We start from the raw sequence: 21,391 nt of genomic DNA on the forward strand, positions 1-21,391 counted from the left end.
AGTGGTTGAGAGTCCGCCTGCCGATGCAGGGGACACGGGTTCGTGCCCCGGTCCGGGAAAATCCCACATGCCGCGGAGCGGCTGGGCCCGTGAGCCATGACCGCTGGGCCTGCGCGTCCGGAGCCTGTGCTCCGCAACGGGAAAGGCCACAGCAATGAGAGGCCCGCGTACCGCAAAAAAAAAAAAAAAAAAAAAAAAAAGGATGTTACAACTGATTCTGCACATATTAACAAGCTAATAAAAGGATTTTATGAAATCTTTATGCCAATAAATTTGAAAATTTTGATGTAATAAATTCCTAGAAAAATACAACTTACCAAAAACTAACACAAGAAGAAACAAGAAATGTGAATAGTTACGGAATGGTTAAAGAAATTGAATTTGTAATTAAACTATTAAAGATACGAAATTTGTAATGAAAATTCTTCTCACAAAGAAAAATCCAAAATCAGACAGCTTTATCAGCAAATTCTTCCAATCACTGAAGGCAGAAATAATTCTAATTTTTACACAAATTATTCCAGAGAATGATAAAAGAGGGACAATTCCTTAACTTGTTTTATAAAGCCAGCAATAAAGGAAAAGTATAGACTAAAAATATAAGAAAAGAAGGAAAAACATAATTAATAAACAATTAATGTCAGAATGGTGGTTACGTTTAGGCAGGAGGGAAGAAGTTGTAATTGGGAAAGGGCAGGTGGGTTTCTGGGGGCTGACAATGTTGTTTCTTGACCTCAGTGGTAGTTTCCACCACTCGTTTGCTTTATAATAAATCATTAAGATACACATTTCTGTTTTTTACACTTTGCTGTATATGTATTACAATTCACACTAAAATTTTTATTGAAATTTATGGGACCAGTTTTACTTAATGAGAGAATGGCATAAATATTTGTTGACTCTCCTCCTTAGATTTCAGTAATATTCTTGACTCTGTCTTTACTTACTCTAACAGACTTACAACTTGCATTTCTTCAAGATTATTTTTTAGAGGTTAATCCTTTAATGTTTACTAGTTTCCAAATTCCACTAACATATTATATTGGAATCAACAGTTACAATTACTCTTTTAAATAAAGGCATATTCTTGAATACTCTATACTCCCTAACTTGGGCATTATTTTTAAAACCCAAAATTTCATCTCGGGTTATAACACACAAAGATTAACCAATGAGCTGTATGTCTGCAAGGTGTACAACATTAAGACAAATGAGATGAGTACAGTTCATCTGGGACTAAATAAACATCAACTCAGCAGTTTTTCTGGGAACTTTCACATCTGTTTCCTAACACTGATTATTTTAATCTATTTGTCTTCAGTCTTTGTCTACCCAGCCCTCATTCAAAAGCATCTGTCTAGATGTAAAAAGCTTTTATAGTAACAGGAAATTTGATTTAATGATCTGAAATATGAATGATCTTTTATTAGGACCAAGCCATTTTATTTCTTCTCTATAACTATAGTAAAAGGAACAGCTAAGTGAACATATTGTACATCAAATTTTATTTTGACAGCAATTATAAAGCCTGTACTGAAATACTGCTCCTATCCACCTTTCTAAATTCTTTTTAACATCCCCTTTAGGGCAAACACTAAGCATCAAAATATAGCAGACTAAAACAATTCTGCCTCAAATTATGGAGACCCAAACTTTGGTCTATACACTGTTATCAATTTGATTAACTTAAATAAAAGTAGTATTTCTATCATAAAGTTTCTTACTTTTGGAACATGAGGATTAAATTCCACAGCTCTATGAATTGCTTCCACAGCATTAATTTCTGCTGTGCTTAACCCTCTTCTGGAGGCTGTTTCTGGAGAAAATCTATAAGAAAACCACGAAATGAAGAAATAAATATTTAAATAAATAAGTATTTTAATCAATTAATTAATTGAGATCTTAATCTAGCCCCCTAAATAAAGAGGTTTCTGGTGATGGCCAAAGTCAAAGCCAAATAGCTACTAAACATAAAAGTAAAGCCTTTGGTTCAACATATAAAGGAAGGTAGCCTAAGAAATGGAAATCTTCAAGTTAAGGTGAAGAAAGCCTTCAGAAGTCCATTAAAGGCACACTTTGGGCAAAGTAATAAAATAAGAAATGCTACACAAGGACATCTAGAGAATCTCATGAAATAGAAGTATATTCTTATCAAATTTTCACTGTTCACAGACTGGGAACAGTCCATTCTAATTCATATCAAGCCACAGTAATCTAAGGTGAAAGAAAGCAGTTGCCATTTGGTTGGTTTCTGAATAACTTACCTGTGGAATAAAGAGAAATTCATTAAGGACAGCCAAAAATACAAGGAAATCAGAATAACTCAGAATTATAATCTCAAAACAGGTAACATGAAACCTATTTCCCTACCACATACCTTACCATTACCATCATAGCTACTATGTACTGGATGTACTTTCTATCTAGCACTGCTTTGGGCATTTAACACATATAATCCTCACACAACCATCCTACAGTATTATTATTCTCATTTTACAGATAACGAAGAAACTCAAACTGATTAACTTGACCAAAGTTCCACAGCTGGTATGCTGTAGACTTTGAATTTGAATCCAAGTTTACTTAGCTCTAAAAACCTTGCTCTTTCCACTACACATAGTAAGAAGCTTCTAAGCCCCATAAGATCAAGGGTTATTCAGCAGGAAGTAGGGGGGAAAAAAAGCATTGTTTAAAGTCAGTGGATGAAAAACAATATTGAGTTTAGCAGTCTTTCTAAACTATTATAGTTTTCATAACTACTTACTTATCTGAAACAGTCCTTGTCTTCAATAGTGCTGCTGTATAACAGATGGCTGCTGACTTTGGAAGGCTTATATCTATAATAATAATTTTTAATTTAGGTAAGAATCACAAAAATATCTTAAGACAATTTCTAATAAGAATAATTCATAGTCCAAATTCAACAGATATAATATAGTAGTAAAAGCACAAGGACATATAATTGGAAAACCTGAGTTTGAATCTTGATTCTACTATTTACCAGCTATGCATCCTTGAACTAGCAGCAACTTCTTTAACCTCAGTTTTCCCAAAATAGAGAAATGGTACTTTTCTAGCAGAGATTAAATTAAACCATGTCTGTGAAAGCCCTCATACAATGGTAAAAAGTACTCAACAAATGCTTATAAGAAGCTGCTTATAATAATACTATCCAAGGAAAAAGCCATTGTATAGACAGAACTATGTAAAAACTCCACCTTTTCACAGAGAAGAACTAAGATTAAAAAAAAAAATTAACGGGACTTCCCTGGTGGCCCAGTGGGTAAGACTCCGCACTCCCAATGCAGGGGGCCTGGGTTCAATCCCTGGTTGGGGAACTAGATCCCACATGCTTGCCGCAACTAAGAGTGCACATGCTGCAACTAAGAAGCCCACATGCCACAACGAAAGATCCTGCGTGACACAACGAAGATCCCACATGCCGCGACTAAGACCTGGCGCGGCCTAAATAAATAAATAAATAAATGTTTAAAAAATTAATAGTAGTTAAATCCAGGTGACATAATCATGGGTGGTTTTCATTTTTTTCTTCTTCCGATGTTTTTGCATTTTCTACATTTTCTTAATGATGATTTTTTATAAAATAAAAAGAAATTGAGAACTATAATGAAATTAATTGTATAAGTTCTTTCTTAAAGAATGACCAAAATAATGTTATTGGCAGAGTAAGACTACAGAACTCTCTTTCCAGATTCCAGTGTTATACCAGCAAATGGAGAACTAAAGAAGTAAACATGCTTTTAACTTTTTCAGGATTCTAGAAGGGTAAAAACTGGGGACTCATAAATAACTGAAAACACAGATGCATATCCAAGTTACTAGTTTTATTTTATTTTTAATGAATAGGTCCTATCTGATTTTTCATATTCAGTCCCTAAGCTTGTTCATCATAAGTGTCATAAGCAGGCCATGCATCTGATAAGTAACATACGGAAAGAATTTCTCACAAATTTCTCCATGAGCCTATACTACTCTAAAGCACTTCCTAACAATTCCAGATGTTTAAAAGAAATAAACTTCTCTTTCCAAGTGTAACAAATTTCAAACTTTCCAAGTCATGGAGATTCCCAAGCTAATGGGTAGGAGCTTACAACAGGAGAGTGTGAATAAGTGACTTATATGTGTTCTAATACAGTGAAAGATAGGACCAGAAATATTAGGCTATTAGGATGTTTTCAACTTGGGATTAAAAGCTGATGCCTGGGCCTCCCTGGTGGCGCAAGTGGTTGAGAGTCCGCCTGCCGATGCAGGGGATGCGGGTTCGTGCCCCGGTCTGGGAGGATCCCATATGCCGCGGAGCGGCTGGGCCCGTGAGCCATGGCCGCTGGGCCTGCGCATCCGGAGCCTGTGCTCCGCAACGGGAGAGGCCACAGCAGTGAGAGGCCCACATACCGCAAAAAGAAAAAAAAAAAAAAAAAAAAAAAAAAAAAGCTGATGCCTCACTCAGAATGAGGAGAAAGGCTATGCTTCTCAAAAATTATCCCAACTCCATTTGTGGTAAACTGGCACTGTTATCGTATAATAATAAAAATAGCCAACATATATTGACTTCTTACTTACTGTTGGGAGACTAGTAAACAAACAAATGGAATACCTAGATTTAAGTTCAAGCTTGCTACTTACTGGCTAGAAGACCTTACCCAATCACTTAACCTTCCTCTGCTCCAGTTTTCTTATTTACTAACCGGAAACAGTAAAAATATTGTACTTGTCCTACCACCTCACAAGATTGTTATAAGGATCAGATGACATAACAAATTACACTTTGTAACTAAAAAGCATTGTAAAATGTTATTCTGAGTTACTCTTATATATACTCTAAGCAACTTCTGTTAGCCTTCCCTGCCACTCCAAAACAAATGAAGTGCATAGCACCCCATACTTTTCCATTACCTCACCTAACACGCTATGCCTCAATATAACTACTATTCATTTGTCTGTATGTTCCACTAAATGGTAAATTCTACGAGGGCTAAGTCCATGTCTTCTTATTCACCACTGTATTCCAAGTGCCCCACTCACATTAGGCGCTCAATAAACAAATGAATACATCTTGAGAGAAGGAAAGTTCCTCCTTGCAGACTTTTGCTACCAAAAGTACTGATAAAGAAGATAGTTAATAGCAACTTGTATCCACAGATACTAGATACTGACTGGTAAGAATGCAAAGAGAAAATCACAGAAATACCAGAGTAGGATCACATTTATGATTACTTAATAGAAAAAAAATACTTTAATCATGCTATCAACTAAGAGAATTATCACTCACCATCATATTTTGCTAGAACTGCTTGGACATCTGCATAGGCCTGTAATTCTAAAAGTGATTCTAGGAGATTTTCATGGATGTTCAACATGGTAAGAGGGGGAAATTCTTTCATCAACTGTATATTAAAAAGAAAAAAGATTAAAATTTTACAAAAGGAACTCAATAGAGCTGAATCAAATTCACTGAGGTAGAAATTCTTTTGTCTCTTAAAACTGTGGAGACTCAACCTCTAAGAAATCTATGTATATTAAATAAATATCTTGTTATAAAAATATCAATTAAAAAAAACAGTGATTCTGGGGAATTTCCTGGCGGTCCAGTGGTTAGGATTCGGCACTTTTTCTGCTGGGGCCCGGGGTTCGATCCCTGGTCAGGGAACTAAGATCCCGCAAGCTGGGCAGCACGGCCAATCAATCAATCAATCAATCAGTGTTAAAAAAAAAAAAAGAAAACACATAGTGATTCTGCATTAACTTAACTGGCAACTTAAAACATATTTTGTTTTTGAAGGAATAAAGATAAAGGTTGAGTCATCAAATTTACTTACATCTCTCATTATTTTTACTGCTTCTCTTATTCTTCCTAATTTTCTTGCACACATTGCCAGTCTTCTTTTAATATACACTAGTACATTGGTATCTCTCCCTATTTAGAAAAACAACAAATGACACAAAGCTATCACTTTTATATTATGACCTGCTACTTCATTAACATATTACCAGTTAATTTTATATGCTTACCTTGGGAGGTTCAATTAAAATTAAATTGTGTCAGAATGGAAGAATATTAATAATAGTTGAATTTGGGTGATGAACAATGAATGAAGGTTCATTATACTGCTCTATTTTTATAGATGTTTGAAGTTTTTTATATTAAAAGCTTAAAAAATATATATATAGGATTACTTTTGCCTCTAACATTAAGTAATCTGAGTACAGTATATATAAAGTAATTTGTGTATACTTGGCAAGTAGATTTTACTATTAAAATAAAAGACATACATTAATAGGAAGAAATAACATTATTAAGTTTCTGCATAAACAATCTACTATTTTAATATTCTCTATTATCTTAGCTGACAAACAAAAGATATTCAAAACAAAATTTCCATGCCAGCGTAAATTTTTGGTCAACAGCAAGTAACTGACAAACTACAAAACTACTTCTAGAAAGGGCTAACAAATATTTCTGGAACTATCTCATAACTATATTTGAGATTATACAAGGACAAATGGCATGACCTTTTTACAGATGTAGTTTCATTGGTTCCAGACTGCAAAATTACATATTCCCACAGTTGTGTGCTATAACAACACGCATTAATGAAACATACTATATAAATCAATATTTAGTTTAGAGAGAAAACATGATCCTAATTTTAATTTACACAAACAAAAGATTTAGAACTTAACTCCAGGAGATAATGCATTATATAAACATATTTCAATTTATTGCCCACTATCTGCCAAAATCATGAAACTAAAGTCCTCTGGCCACACAAAATAGCAGGAAGCAGCAGCATTACAGATTCTAACATCTTTGGTAAAAGTGTCTTGATTACAACTGGGAGAGTATGCCCGAGAGTGGAAAGAAAGGACCTCAGTTGCTATGGCCCATATGGTCTCAAACACATCATAGAGAAAAAACCACCAAAGAAATAGTCAATATCAAGTGTAAGGCTGGTTTTGTGCTGAAAGGCCACTCCCTGGCACTGTATGGAGATATATACTGTCTGAAGAGCAAACCAAATGATATACCTCTACTATTGCTTGGGTAAGGGTGAGGATAAAGGTAATAGCTGCTTATCATCACTAGAAGGTTCTCTTGAATCTTGAATACTTTTGAGTTGTGTTTCTCCAATGACCAGCCCAATTCTCACATGAAATAAATTACTGTTAAGTTTCAGAGCAGCACATCTCTCAATAACCAGAACAGATCTGTTCCCTTCTACAAGCATTCTCTAGCTAATATACATTTCTGTCTTGCTGACTTGAATAGATTTGTTATCTCTTATGAAAAGTAGCTAACTTTTAAGTATTAAGTTTTTAAAAATTTTTGTTGTTTTGTGTTTTACACATAAAACAGGCAGTTGCAGGAACTAAAAGACAGGGGAAAATTAGTTCAAATTCACTTACTCAGTTGAGCTTCATGCTGAGGACTTTGGTGCTGGCACTGTTGTGACCGCCTGTAAATTGTTTCTCCTGCCTTGAGTGCCTGTTTAAATAACCTTTCAGCATCTACAATAGTTGTTGCTTCTTCCTCAGCCAGTAGAACATATGCAGTAGCACAGCTATAAAGAAAGCAAGCAAGGCAATTTTAAGTAAAATGGTAAAACAAGTATTTTCTTTGGGGTATGTCCCTTTACATCACATTTCCGTATCTTTCCCTATACTTTCTGTAATAGGGAAGAACATTTGTATTCTATTACAAATTAATCACTATAGGGATGTTGCCTATAAGTTTAAATTATATATAATGACCCATCTCTCAGAACCCTGCCTCTCAGGTAATGAGCATTAAGCTAAAATACTTCTGTTTACCTCACAAGAAACATCTTGACCAGGCCCACCTGTGAATGACTGCAGGGAGGAAGAAATTAACACATCCCCTCTGGAGGCTGATGGGAACCAGAAAATGTTTGACTTTACTCCTTCCCCTTTTAATATAAAAGAAGACTGAGGGCTTCCCTGGTGGCGCAGTGGTTGAGAGTCTGCCTGCCGATGCAGGGGACACGGGTTCATGCCCCGGTCTGGGAAGATCCCACATGCCGCGGAGTGGCTGGGCCCGTGAGCCATGGCCGCTGAGCCTGGATGTCCGGAGCCTGTGCTCCGCAATGGGAGAGGCCACAACAGTGAGAGGCCCGCGTACCGCAAAAAAAAAAAAAAAAAAGAAAGAAAACTGAATTCCAACTCAGGCAAGATGGTTCTTTGGGGCATGAGCCCACCATCTTCTCAGTTTGCTGGCTTTCCAAATAAAGTCATTATCCCTTGCCCAACAACTCATCTCTTGATTATTGGCCTGTCATGTGGCGAGCAGTACGAGCTTAAACTTGGTAATAAATTTTGGTTGTTCATAAACACTTTCTATTTTTTGTTTTTGTTTTGTTCTGTCATTGCTGTTAAATGCCTCTTGTGAAGGGGTATCTCATTGTGTTTTTCATTTTCATTTCCCTTATGATGAATGACACAGCATCTTTTCATGTACTTTTTGGTCATTTGTATGTCTTCCTTGAAGAAACAGACATTTCAAGTCCTTTGCCAATTTTTAATTGGTTGTCTTTCTGTCATTGAGTTGTAAGAGTTCTTTATATATTCTGGATAACTAGACCCTTATCAAATATGACTTGCAAATATTTTCTCATCCTGTGGGTTGCGTTTTCACTTTCTTGACAGTATCCTTTGATGCACAAAAGAATTTTTTTTTTTTTTTTTTTTTTTTTGCGGTTCACAGGCCTCTCACTGTTGTGGCCTGTCCCGTTGCGGAGCACAGGCTCCGGACGCGCAGGCTCAGTGGCCATGGCTCACGGGCCCAGCCGCTCCGCGGCATGTGGGATCCTCCCAGACCGGGGCACGAACCCATGTCCCCTGCATCGCCAGGTGGACCCTCAACCACTGTGCCACCAGGGAAGCCCAAGCTTTTAATTTTGATGAAGTCTAATTTATCTAATTTTCCTTTTTTGCTTGTGCTTTTGGTGTCATATCTAAGAAACCACTGCCAAATTGACAGTCATGAAAATTTGCTCCTATGTTTTCTTCTAAGAGTTTTATAGTTTTAGCTCTTAAATTTAGGTCTTTAATTTTTAATTAATTGTGTATGATGTGTGTTAAGGGTCTAACTTCATACTTTTATATGTGGTTATCTATCTGTTACCATTTGTTGAAAAGACTATTGTTTCCCCCACTGAATGGTCTTGGCACCCTTGTGAAAAATCAATTGACCACAGATGTATGGGTTTTTTTCTGGACTCTAAATTTAATTCCATTAATCTAGATGGCTATTCTTATTATTTAATTACTGTAGGTTCATAGTAAGTTTTGAAATCAGGAAGTGAGTCCTCCTACTTTGTTCTTTTTCAAGATTGTTTTGGCTACTGGAGGTCTCTTGTAATTCCATATTTTAGGATCAGTTTGTCCATTTCTGCAAAACGGGCAACTGAAATTTTGATGGAGACTGCACAGAATCTGTAGATCAACTTGAGAAGTACTGATATCTTAACAATAAGTCTTCCAATCCATGAACACAAGATGTCTTTCCATTTATTTAGGTCTTCTTTAACTTCTTTTGATACTACTTCGTAGTTTTCAGCGTACAAGTCTTGTACCTCCTTGGTTAAATTTATTCTTAAGTGTTTTAACATTTTTGACGCTATTGTAAATGGAACTGTTTTCTTAATTTCCTTTTCAGATTGTTCATTGCTACTGTATAAGAAAACAACTGATTTTAGGTTGATCTTGTCTCCTGCAACTTTGCTGAACTCTTTTATTAGCTCCAATAGTTTTTTGGTGGATTCTTTAAGGTTTTCTATATATAAGATCATGTCATCTGTGAAGAGAGAGAGTTTTACTTCTTCCTCTCCTATATGAAAGCCATTTTCCCCCTCTTCTTGCCTAAGTGCATTGGCTAGCACCTCCAGTACAATGTTAAATAGAGGTGGTGGGATTCCCTGGTAGTGCAGTGGTTAAGAATCCACCTGCCAATGCAGGGGACACGGGTTCAAGCCCTGGTCTGGGAAGATCCCACATGCTGCAGAGCAACTAAGCCCGTGCACCACAACTACTGAGCCTGTGCTCTAGAACCCGCAAGCCACAACTACTGAAGCCCGCATGCCTAGAGCCTGTGCTCTGCAACAAGAGAAGCCACCACAATGAGAAGCCCATGCACCGTAACAAAGAGTTGCCCCTGCTCACCATAACTAGAGAAAGCCCACACACAGCGACAAAGACCCAATGCAGCCAAAAATAAATAAATAAATAAATAATTAAAATAAAATAAATAGAAGTGGCAAGAGCAGACTTTCTTGCCTTATTCTTGATCTTAGCAAACTTTCAGACTTTCACTCTTAAGTACATAGTTAGCTGTAGGTTTTTCATAGATGTTCTTTATCAGTTTGAGGAAGTTTCCTTACATTCCTTATTTGTTTTTATAATAAAATGGTGTTGGATTTTGTCAAATACTTTTTCAGCATCAACAGAGATGATTGTGTGGGTCTTGTCCTTTGTTCTATTAATGTGATGTCTTACATTGACTGATTTTCACATGTTAAACCACCCTTGCCTTCCTGGGATAATCCCACTTGGTCATGGTGTATAATCCTTTTAATCTGCTGCTGTATTTGGTGTGCTAGTATTTCATTGAGAATTTCTGCATCTATATTCATAGTGAATATTAGTCTGTAGTTTTGTTTCTTATGATGTCTTTCTTTGGTTTTGGTATGAGAGTAATACTGGCCTCACAGAATAAGTTAGGAAGAATTACTTCCTCTTCTTTTTCTTTGAAGAGTTTGAGGACTGGAGTTAATTCTTCTTTAAGAGTTTGGTAGAATTCAGTGGTGAAGCAACCTAGTCCTGAGCTTTCTTTGTTTGGAATTTTTTAAATTACTGATTTAATCTCTTCATTTGTTATAGGTCTATTCAGATTTTCTATTTCTTCTTGAGTCAGTTTTGGTAGTTTGTGCATTTCTGGGAATTTGGCCATTTCATCCAAGTTAGCCAATTTGGCATACAATTGTTCATAGTATTCTATTATAGTATTTTTAATTTCTTTAAGGTCAGTAGTAATGTCCCCAGTTTCATTCTTGATTTTAAGTAAGCTGAGTTTCTCTTTTTTAATTGGTCAGTCTAGCTTAAAGTCTGTCAAGTTTGTTGATCTTTTTAAAAATACCCAACCTTTAGTTTCATTGATTCTGTCTATTGTTTTTCTATTCTGTTTTGTTTGTATCACTCTAATCTTTATTACTCCTTCCCTTCTGCTTGGAGTTTAGTTGGCTCTTCATTTCTAGTTCCTTAAGGTATAAAGTTAAGTTTTTGATTTGAGATCTTTCTTCTTTATCAATGAAGGTATTTACAGATATAAATTTTCCTCTGATCACTCACAGCTTTTGCTGTATTTCATAATTTTTTGGTATGTTATGTCTTCATTTTCACTCATTCCAAAGTATTTTTCTAATTTATCTTGTGATTTCTTCTTTGGCTCATTGGTTGTTTAAGAGTTGGTTGTTTGGGCTTCCCTGGTGGCGCAGTGGTTGAGAGTCCACCTGCTGATGCAGGGGACACAGGTTCGTGCCCCTGTCCGGGAAGATCCCACATGCAGCGGAGTGGCTGGGCCCGTGAGCCATGGCCACTGAGCCTGCGCATCCAGAGCCTGTGCTCCGCAATGGGAGAGGCCACAACAGTGAGAGGCCCGCGTACTGCAAAAAAAAAAAAAAAAAGAGTTGGTTGTTTAACTTCCACATATTCCAATATTGTGAAATTCAAGATTTCCTTCTGTTATTGACTTCTAATTTCATTCCACTGTAGTGAGGGTGAATAGTTTATATGATTTCAATCATTTTAAGTTTATTGACAATTGTTTATATCCTAATTATGATGTATCCTGAAGAATGTTCCATGTACACTTGAGATGTTGTTGGGTAGAGTGTTACATAGATGTGTTAGGTCCAGTTGATTTATAGTGTTGTTCAAGTCTTCTATTTCCTTTTGTATCTTTTGCCTAGTTATTCTATCCAGTATTGAAAATAAGGTGTTGATGTCTCCAACTATTATTGTTGAATTCTTTATTTCTCCCTTCAAGTCTGTCAGTTTTTGCTTCATAAGTTTTGTTATTAGACATATATAAGTTTATAATTGTTATATCTTCTTGATGAATTGAACAGCTTTTATCATTATATAATGTCATTGTCTTGTAAAAAATTTCTGTCTTAAAGTCTATTTTGTCTGATACCAGTTTAGCCACTCCAGCTCTCTTTGATTACTATTGGAATACTTTTTTACACACTTTCACTTTGTACTTCTTTGTGTCTAAAGAATCTCTTGTAGACAGCATATAGTTGGACTACTTTTTTTTCCTATTTATTCTGCTAATCAATGCCTTTTAATTGAAGAGTTTAATCTATTTACCTGTTTAAGTACTTAGTGATAAGGAAGGAATTGTTTCTGCCATTTTCCTATTTGCTTTCTATATGTCCTTTTTTTTGTTCTCAATTCCTGCATTATTGCCTTCTTTTGTGTTAGATACGTACCTTCTAGTATACCATTTTGATTCCCTTATTACTTACCACATTTTTTTTGTTATTTCTTAGTGGTTAACAGTTAACAATTACATTTAACATCTTAACTTATAAAAATCTAGTATGAATTAATACTAATTTAGTTTCAATAGCATACAAAACTTTGCCCCTATATAGCTCTTCCCCCTATCGCTTATGTTGTTATGGTCACAAATTGCAACTTTACAAACTGTATGTCCATCAACATAGATTTATAGTGACTGTTTTACATAGCTGTCTTTTAAATCATATAGATAAAAAGAACTGCAAACCCCCCCAAAATTAATATTGACTTTTTAATTTGCTTATGTAGTTACTTTTACTGGCACTCTTTATTGTTTTGTGTGGAGTCAAGACTGTCTAGTATCCTTTTATTTCAGCCTGAAGGACGCCTTACAGCATTTCTTGTAGGACAAGTCTACTAGCACTGAACTCTGTTTTTGTTTATCTGGGAATGTCTTAATTTCTCCATTTATTTTGAAGGACAGGGTTGCTGAGCATAGAATCCTAAGCTGACAGTTTTGTTTTGTTTTTTTGAACTTTGTGTTATCCCACTGCCTTACATGGTTTCTGATGAGAAAGCAGCTCTTAATCTTTTTCAGGATCACTTATATGTGATGAGTTGCTTCTCTCTTGCTGCTTTCAGGCATCTCTCCTTATCTTTGGCTTTCGAAAGCTTGATTATAATGTGTCTCATTGTGGATGTCTTTTGTGTATGTCATACTTGGGGTACATTGAGCTTCCTGGATGTGTAGATCCATATCTTTCATCAAATTTGGAATCTTTTCAGCCATTAGTTCTTTAAATAGTCTTTTTGCCCCTTTTGGTCTCTCTCCTCTCTTTCTGGGACTCCATTACGCACAGGTAAGTATGTTTAAAAGTGTCCCACAGGTTTCTTAGGCTCTGTACACTTTCTTTCATTCTTTTATTTTTTACCTAAATCAAGTTTGCTGATTACTTCTTCTGCCTGTTCATATCTGCTGCTGAACCTCTACAGGAAATTTTAAATTTCAGTTATACTTTTCAACTCTAGAATTTCTATTTAGTTCTTTTTTATTATTTCTACCTCTTTACTGACATTCTCTAATGGTGAGACATAATTCGCATGGTTTCCTTTAGTTCTTTTTTTTTTAACTTTTTTTTTTTTTTCTTTTTTATACGCGGGCCTCTCACTGTTGTGGCCTCTCCCGTTGCGGAGCACAGGCTCCGGACGCGCAGGCTCAGCGGCCACGGCTCACGGGCCCAGCCGCTCCGCGGCATGTGGGATCTTCCTGGACCGGGGCACGAACCCGTGTCCCCTGCATCAGCAGGCGGACTCTCCACCACTGCGCCACCAGGGAAGCCCCCTTTAGTTCTTTATACATGGTTTCCTTTACCTCTTTGAGCATATTTTAAATAGTTGATTTAAAGTTTTTGTCTATAAAGTCCAAAGTCTGGGCTTCCTCAAGGACAGTTTTTATTCATCTTCTTCTTTTCTCTGTATAGGGCATCATTTTGCTTCTTTGCATGTCTTATAATTTTTTTGTTGAAAACTGGAAATTTCAAATATTATAATCTAGCAACTCCAGAAATCAGATATCCCCTCTTCTCCAGAGATTATTGTTGCTGCTTACAGTTGTGACTTTGCTGAACCGATTTTGTAAAGTTTGTATTCTGTCATGAGTGACCAGTGAAGTGTCTGCTCCTTTAGCTTAATGGTTAGTCAGTGATTTGACAGAGATTGCCCTAAACACCTGAAACCAAAAACAAAACAAAAAGCAAGTCTTTGCAGATGGGTTGTGTGTGTGTATTGGGGCATACCTTCAACATTCAATCAGGCAGTTTACAACTCTGCCTTAGCTTTCACTTTCTGTTTGTGCAGAACCTGAAAGTCAGACACACATGAGAGCTTAGGGTCTTCTCAAATCTTTTCTGAGCAGGTGCCCAACTTTGGGCATGTGTGGAGCCTCTGAGACTCCCAGGAATATGTGGAAGCGTTTATTTCCCAAAGTTTCTCATTCCCCAGCCTTTCCTCCCAAGCTTTCTAGTTTGTCTCGTTTGCCCTAGTTGTTATCCCTTGATCCCGGCAGCACTGGCTAATACATTTGCCTTTAAATATTTTCAACAACGCCCCCACAGTGTAGCTGTGTCAGTGCTGGGAGAGTTTCGAATTAACCAAAATATAGGCAAGCCCTTTGAGATAGTTCTTCAGAGAGTAACCAGACGGGTCAAAATAAACAACCATAATTCTTTGAGAAAAAGGTCCGTTCTGCTTCCTTTGATAGTAGGAATTATACACAGAAGGCAGACTGTTGTCTTCAAGGCTGCCACTGACCTAGGGAATGGAGGATGGGGTCAGTGTTAAGTTAAAACAGCACAAAGCTCTCTTAGAGAAATTCAGCTATTTTTTTAAACTGATTAAGCATTCTCCAGGTTGCAATAAACTTTGATTAGTTTTCAGAGTTTCAATAAAATTCATTCACTGCTTGTTGAGTTCCCTACACTGCCAGTTTTGTTCCACCTTGGGTAAGTCTTCTTAATAAGGATTAGTATATCTGTGGTAGGGGAGTAAGGAGGGGTACAGGGACAATGCTAAGTTCACATTATTCAGGAGGCATTCCTTGATTAATCCCAACTGGAGCCATATTTTTACTCTTGGCACTTATTTAATATTAGATTAATACTTATTGATCTGTCCCATTTAAATATTAAGTTCACTTATTTTTATTTATTTTTTTTTAAATTTATTAATTTTATTATTTTTGGCAGCCTTCAGTCTTCGTTGCTGCACGCAGGCTTTCTCTAGTTGTGGCGAGCGGAGGCTACTCTTTGTTGCGGTGCGTGGGCTTCTCATTGCAGTGACTTCTCTTGTTGCAGAGCACAGGCTCTAGTAGTTGTGGCACGCAGGCTTCAGTAGTTGTGGCTCGCGGGCTCTAAAGCACAGGCTCAGTAGTTGTGGTGCACGGGCTTAGTTGCTCCGCGGCTTGTGGGATCTTCCCAGACCAGGGCTCAAACCTCTGTTCCCTGCATTGGCAGGCGGATTCTTAACCACTGTGCCACCAGGGAAGTCCCTAAGTTCACTTATGATTCTACATTTTGTTTTATCAAAATATAAAGTTGATAAAAGGAGCTATAAAAAAATAAAGCTGCTGTAGGGCTTCCCTGGTGGTACAGTGGTTGAGAGTCCGCCTGTCGATGCAGGGGACACGGGTTCATGCCCCAGTCCGGGAAGATCCCACATGCTGAGGAGCGGCTAGGCCCCTGAGCCATGGCCGCTGAGCCTGCGCGTCCGGAGCCTGTGCTCCGCAACGGGAGAGGCCACAATGGTGAGAGGCCCGCGTACCGCAAAAAAAATAAATAAATAAAATAAAGCTGCTAACATTAAAAAGAATTAAATTAAAGCCACATTTTACTTATTTTGAATTCCCTTCCCGTGCCTCCAATCCTACTAGCAACTTCAGTTCTCAGGACTGAATGGATGCTTTAAATAAATGACTTAAATGAAAAACAAAATTAAAACAGGTGGCTTAAGTATTTTAGTACTCTTTAATTATCAAGTATTATCACCAATCAGATCAGCATTCTCCCTTTTTAAAAGTATTTCTAGCATAATTTCTATTCAAAAGCATAGGTAAGTTTACAATTTCAGAAGCAAAATACAAATGTCAATGAACACTGCAAATTTTGTCTCTAGTATGCAAAAAGAGAAAGGGGACTATTAATGACTCCAAGTGTCTTAGGAACAGAAAAAAGGAAACAAAATCACTTGCCTGGGTTTCCTTCAAAACAAACTTATTTTCCATATATTTCAAACTTACTCATTGTTTAATTCTAAAGCTTGATAGGCTGCTTTGATTCGAGCTGGAGGATTTCTTTCCCTCCATGCCTTCTGCATAACTGTAGGAAAAACATTTCAAAAAGTAGATGATATGGTAAACATAAAGTCTCTTATGCAAAACGTATGAAGAATGAGTTATAAAAGTAAACAAAGATTTAAATAACATGTTCTTAAACATAAGAAACAAGAAATTGGGGTGATGGCTCACATTAACCTCATGAAAAATTTACATTAAATTTGGAAGCTTCACATAAAGTAGAAATTAAAATATTATTTCTCTGATTGATATGAATAATAACATAGATGGTAATTAATCAAGTTAATTATATCATTATACATGAACATTTATATATCTAAATGCATATTAAAATTGATATCAGATTATAATCTATGAAATATTCTAGTTCCTTTATCCTCTTGAAAAGGTTCTATGGAACTGTTAAAAATATACAAAAAACTTAAAAAACACAGTATTTATTTAATCAATGATTCAATCCATGAAGAATGTTTGAATTTGCATTTTGTATAAAAAGGGGGGTAAAAAGGAATTAACTTAGACTATAGTATATTTATGGAGAATGTCAGTCTCTACTAAGAGTCAAGAAAAGCCTGAATTAGGATCTCTCTGGAATAACAATATTAGTTTTGTTGTCATTTACTGCACCAAAATTAAAATTTCACACTAAGCAAAGTTTCTTAAAAATTAAACAAACAGGGACTTCCCTGGAGTTCCAGTGGTTAAGAATCCACCTTCCAATGCAGGGGACGCAGGTTTGATCCCTGGTCAGGGAACTAAGATCCCACATGTCGCAGGGCAACTAAGCCCATGTGCCGCAACTACTGAGCCCGCGCGTTCTGGAGCCCACATGCTACAACTAGAGAACCCGCACACTCTGGAACCTGAGCACCACAACTAGAGAGAAGCCCGTGTGTCGCAACAAAGATCCCATGTGCCGCAACTAAGACCTGACCCGACGCAGCCAAATAAATAAATAAATAAAAATTAAAAAAAAAACTAAACAAACAAAGTAGATCCATGAAACTATCTGGCCTATTTCAAGTTCGATAAGAAAAATAGAGAATCTATGAATGTTGCTTTTGGAACAAAACCTACAACTGTCCAGAAAGAATAATGTGGAAAATGTTTGAGTTTTCCTTTGGAAACAAAATATTAGTCTTGGCTTAGAAAAGGAGACAATATATTCTACTTGGGTAACAAAAATACATTTCTCATATCAAACATGTCACCAGCTAGCTGACAGCTAATGCTTCCTGAACTTGACAAATTGATGCAAGTCAGCACCCATTTGATAATGACTAGGTAAAGAATAACATTTTGCTTAAACATTAAAATATTACATAAAAATCAAGTATAATATTTGACTTGCCATTTTTGATGATGAGGCTCTCTTCTATAAGTTACATGATATTTTCAGGTTAAATTTTGACACTGAATCTTTATTAACAGTTTAAATGGTTATTTGGTACTCTAGCATATTAAGTATATATAGTAATTGATTTAACCAGTTCTCTTTTGATGGATAATTAATTTTTTGCTAATATACAAATATTGTGATAACCATCTTTCAACACCTATCTTTGCAAACCTGACCAAATATTTCATTTTTAGAAGTGGAATGGTTGCAAAATGTATGCATCTTTTATTTATTTATTTATTTATTTTTATTTTTATTTTCTGCAGTACGTGGGCCTCTCACCGTTGTGGCCTCTCCCGTTGTGGAGCACAGGCTCCAGACGCGCAGGCTCAGCAGCCATGGCTCACGGGCCTAGCCGCTCTGCGGCATGTGGGATCTTCCTGGACTCGGGCACGAACCCGTGTCCCCTGCCATCAGCAGGCGGACTCTCCACCACGGCACCAACAGGGAAGCCCTGAATGCATCTTTTAAAGGATTTTGGATATATATTTCCAAACTCCTCTCAATGAGACTGTATTAATTTACATTTTTTCAGGCAGTGCAGGAGAGTAACTATTTCCCCACTCCCTTAGCAACACTGAGTAGTATCAATCTTTGCTAATTTAAAACATGAAAACTTATCTCATTTGCATTTGCATTTCTTCTATTTCTAGTAAGGTCATCTAATCCACCATTAAGCATTTTTTCCTATTCTCATGTTTTCAAATGCTCTATCCAGCCTTATTATTCCTCACAACCAATGCAGTTCTAAGCCAATGAGGAAAGAGGAAATAAAGTAGAGGAAGGAATATACTTCCTTCTAAAACAAGGTTTAGGAATAATTTAAAGCAATATGCTCATTTAGTATTTAACTGTCCTCTTTAAGAATACTCGATATGCTTAAAAAATAACACAAGCAGTTAACAATTCAATCAAATTTATCTGTTTTTCAAGTTAAATACTATTCTAATATGCTAACCAGCAGAGGAGACTACCATTCAACCCAAGACCATGGGTCACAAATATAAATGCCTTAAGACCAGGCAGAAAACATAAATAAGTGAACTAAAAGCACATGCACTGTCTAAGAGAGTCACAGCTCAGGTCTAACTAATTACTGCCAAGTGGAAATGCAGGTCCATATTTCCCAACTTAAAATTGTAAATCTGGAGTTTAATGTTAAATCTCCTGATTTTTTTAAATGTTGAAAAAAAAAAACATGAAAGCAAATTATCCAAAAAAACACTGCTGGCTGGCCCTGAGAATATGTTTGTTTACTGTCCTAAATAAACAAATCAATAGAATAAGAACAAAAATCTACTAATTTAGGGCTCCCCTGTTGGTGCAGTGGTTAAGAATCCGCCTGCCAATGCAGGGGACACCGGTTCGAGACCTGCTCCGGGAAGATCCCACATGCCATGAGGCCTGTGCACCACAACTACTGAGCCTGTGCCCTAGAGCCTGCAAGCCACAACTACTGAAGCCCGAGCGCCTAGAGCCCGTGCTCCGCAACAAGAGAAGCCACCGCAATGAGAAGCCCGCGCACCACAATGAAGAGTAGCCCCAGCTTTCCTCAACTAGAGAAAAACCTGCACGCAGCAACAAAGACCCAATGAAGCCAAAAATAAATAAAATAAAATAAATACATTTATTTTAAAAAGTCTACTCATTTAGTAATTACTGATGACAAGAGTCAAGAGAAATTTGTCACATCACATATATAGGTATGTTTGTCTTTTTTTAATATAAAACTATAGACATAAATCATTATCTTTATGTGAGTATCTGAAAAGATCAATATGGAACCAACAGTCCATTTCTGGATGATCATTTGTGGATAAGGTTTAGTTCAGTCTTTAACTGGGATTATGCATACCTCTACAAGTACTACATGAAACTTTGCAAGGACCAAAATGGGACACACGGTTTTAAGAGAATCAATTTCTAAAGCTTCAACTATATATGACTCTTTCCTATAACTGATCTACCTGAAGAATATTCCTCTGATTGGTCTGTCATGCTGGTTTTCCTTTCCTAGCCAACATACACTCCCGACTCACTGCATCCCCTAAAGATATATTACCTTTTCCTACTTTACAAAAGAAAAGTTTACTTTTCACCCATCCTGAATCTTTCCAAGGTACATTGCCCCAGAGTGTAAAGATCTCCATGTGCCTCAAGGGACAATTCAAAGTTTGGGTTTGGGAGGAACCATTTTTAATCAAGGAACCTATAATAGGGATTTGTGCCATTTACTTATTTAACAGTGAAGCTCAGCATTAGAAATAGAGTATTCTGGCCCCTGGAATTTCTGAATTCAAGTATATTGTAGAGTGGGGAGGGAGTGATAATTTTTATCAGTTCCATTTATCAGCACCCTTTCTCCCCTTACTATCAAAGCATGCATTGCTCCTAAGGGAAGGTACCCTCATAATAAGGCAAAGAAAGCATTAGTAAGGGATAATAAAGGCAGTGGAATCTTGTTTTGGCCAAGTGATAAGCTCATGGCAAGGCTTTAAGACTTATCTATCTTTCTATCTTAGAATCTGAATTCAGAAGAGAGATGGTTGTCATAGGGATGCATGTTAACATGTTTATTCAAATTAAAAAATGAAGTCAGACTTCTCTGTCAGAAAGTAAGTCTGATTTAGTTGACAGGAATGACAATGAGAACTCACCCAGCCAATTAGGTTTTATGGAGGACTCTTTCCAAAGTTTGAAGAGCCAAATATGTAGCTCCAAGGATTTGACAAAAATATAAAGTACATGATTCCATTTAGAACTTTATGATCAAAAGAAACTTAAAATTTTAAAAATTTATACAAAAACTGTTTATTGTGGAAAAGTATTTAAGTGTGATTAATAAACTCTCAAACATAAAATAATTATAATAAAATCATATAGAGGTGTGGAATGGATATGAGTTCAACAAGAAAAAGTACTTATATAAAATTTACTACTGTTAGAGTATTTGTTCATGTGCTTTTCAATGGATCATGGTGGATATCACGTCATTAGATTCCTTGAAATACATTCAAATATAGAGTATTTTAGTTTTATTTTTAAATGTCTATATTTATAATATGTTAAAAATCACATTCTTTGCAATTATTTAACCTTATGATGTCAAGTTAAAAATGTGTGAAGGGTGGGCTTCCCTGGTGGTGCAGTGGCTGAGAGTCCGCCTGCCGATGCAGGGGGTTCGTGCCCCGGTCCGGGAGGATCCCACATGCCACGGAGCGGCTGGGCCCGTGGGCCATGGCCGCTAAGCCTGTGCTCCGCAACGGGAGAGGCCACAACAGTGAGAGGCCCACGTACCACAAAAAAAAAAAAAAAAAAAATGTGTGAAGGGATACATAGTTTTTCAAAATTCTTTTAGGAGGTATGTGAACAAAAATGTTTTAAAGACCACAGCTTTAGTGGATAGCCATTGTTGCTATTTGAAAAGCCTGCCAAGGTTTGCAATTCTGCCCATGAGAGGGAGGTGAAGCCTTAATATCCAGAGTCACCTTAGTCCTCATAGTTAACATACAATACTGATTTTCCACTGCTATTATTTTCTTAACATTATACTTTTGCCATTAATGTAAACATTAAGCATATAA

The 21,391-nt window shown here is 36.6% G+C and overlaps 1 protein-coding gene across 8 annotated transcripts in view; it reads right to left on the reverse strand.

Annotated features, from left to right (window-relative positions):
* ST7L (suppression of tumorigenicity 7 like) overlaps positions 1 to 21,391 on the reverse strand; it is a 68,140-nt gene that overhangs the window by 30,577 nt on the left and 16,172 nt on the right. For 7 of the 8 annotated variants that reach the window (XM_060090265.1, XM_060090263.1, XM_060090270.1 and 4 more), the window contains 6 exons: positions 16,352 to 16,430; positions 7,426 to 7,580; positions 5,838 to 5,935; positions 5,291 to 5,405; positions 2,765 to 2,837; positions 1,725 to 1,827 (listed from right to left, as the gene is read on the reverse strand). In XM_060090265.1, the coding sequence (XP_059946248.1) occupies positions 1,725 to 1,827; positions 2,765 to 2,837; positions 5,291 to 5,405; positions 5,838 to 5,935; positions 7,426 to 7,580; positions 16,352 to 16,430 (623 nt within the window). The remainder of the gene's footprint in view (positions 1 to 1,724; positions 1,828 to 2,764; positions 2,838 to 5,290; positions 5,406 to 5,837; positions 5,936 to 7,425; positions 7,581 to 16,351; positions 16,431 to 21,391) is intronic. The other variant, XM_060090266.1, reaches the window with a different exon arrangement.

The sequence above is a fragment of the Mesoplodon densirostris genome, chromosome 2 (assembly GCF_025265405.1).
Source record: "Mesoplodon densirostris isolate mMesDen1 chromosome 2, mMesDen1 primary haplotype, whole genome shotgun sequence".
NCBI classification, from domain to species: domain Eukaryota; kingdom Metazoa; phylum Chordata; class Mammalia; order Artiodactyla; family Ziphiidae; genus Mesoplodon; species Mesoplodon densirostris.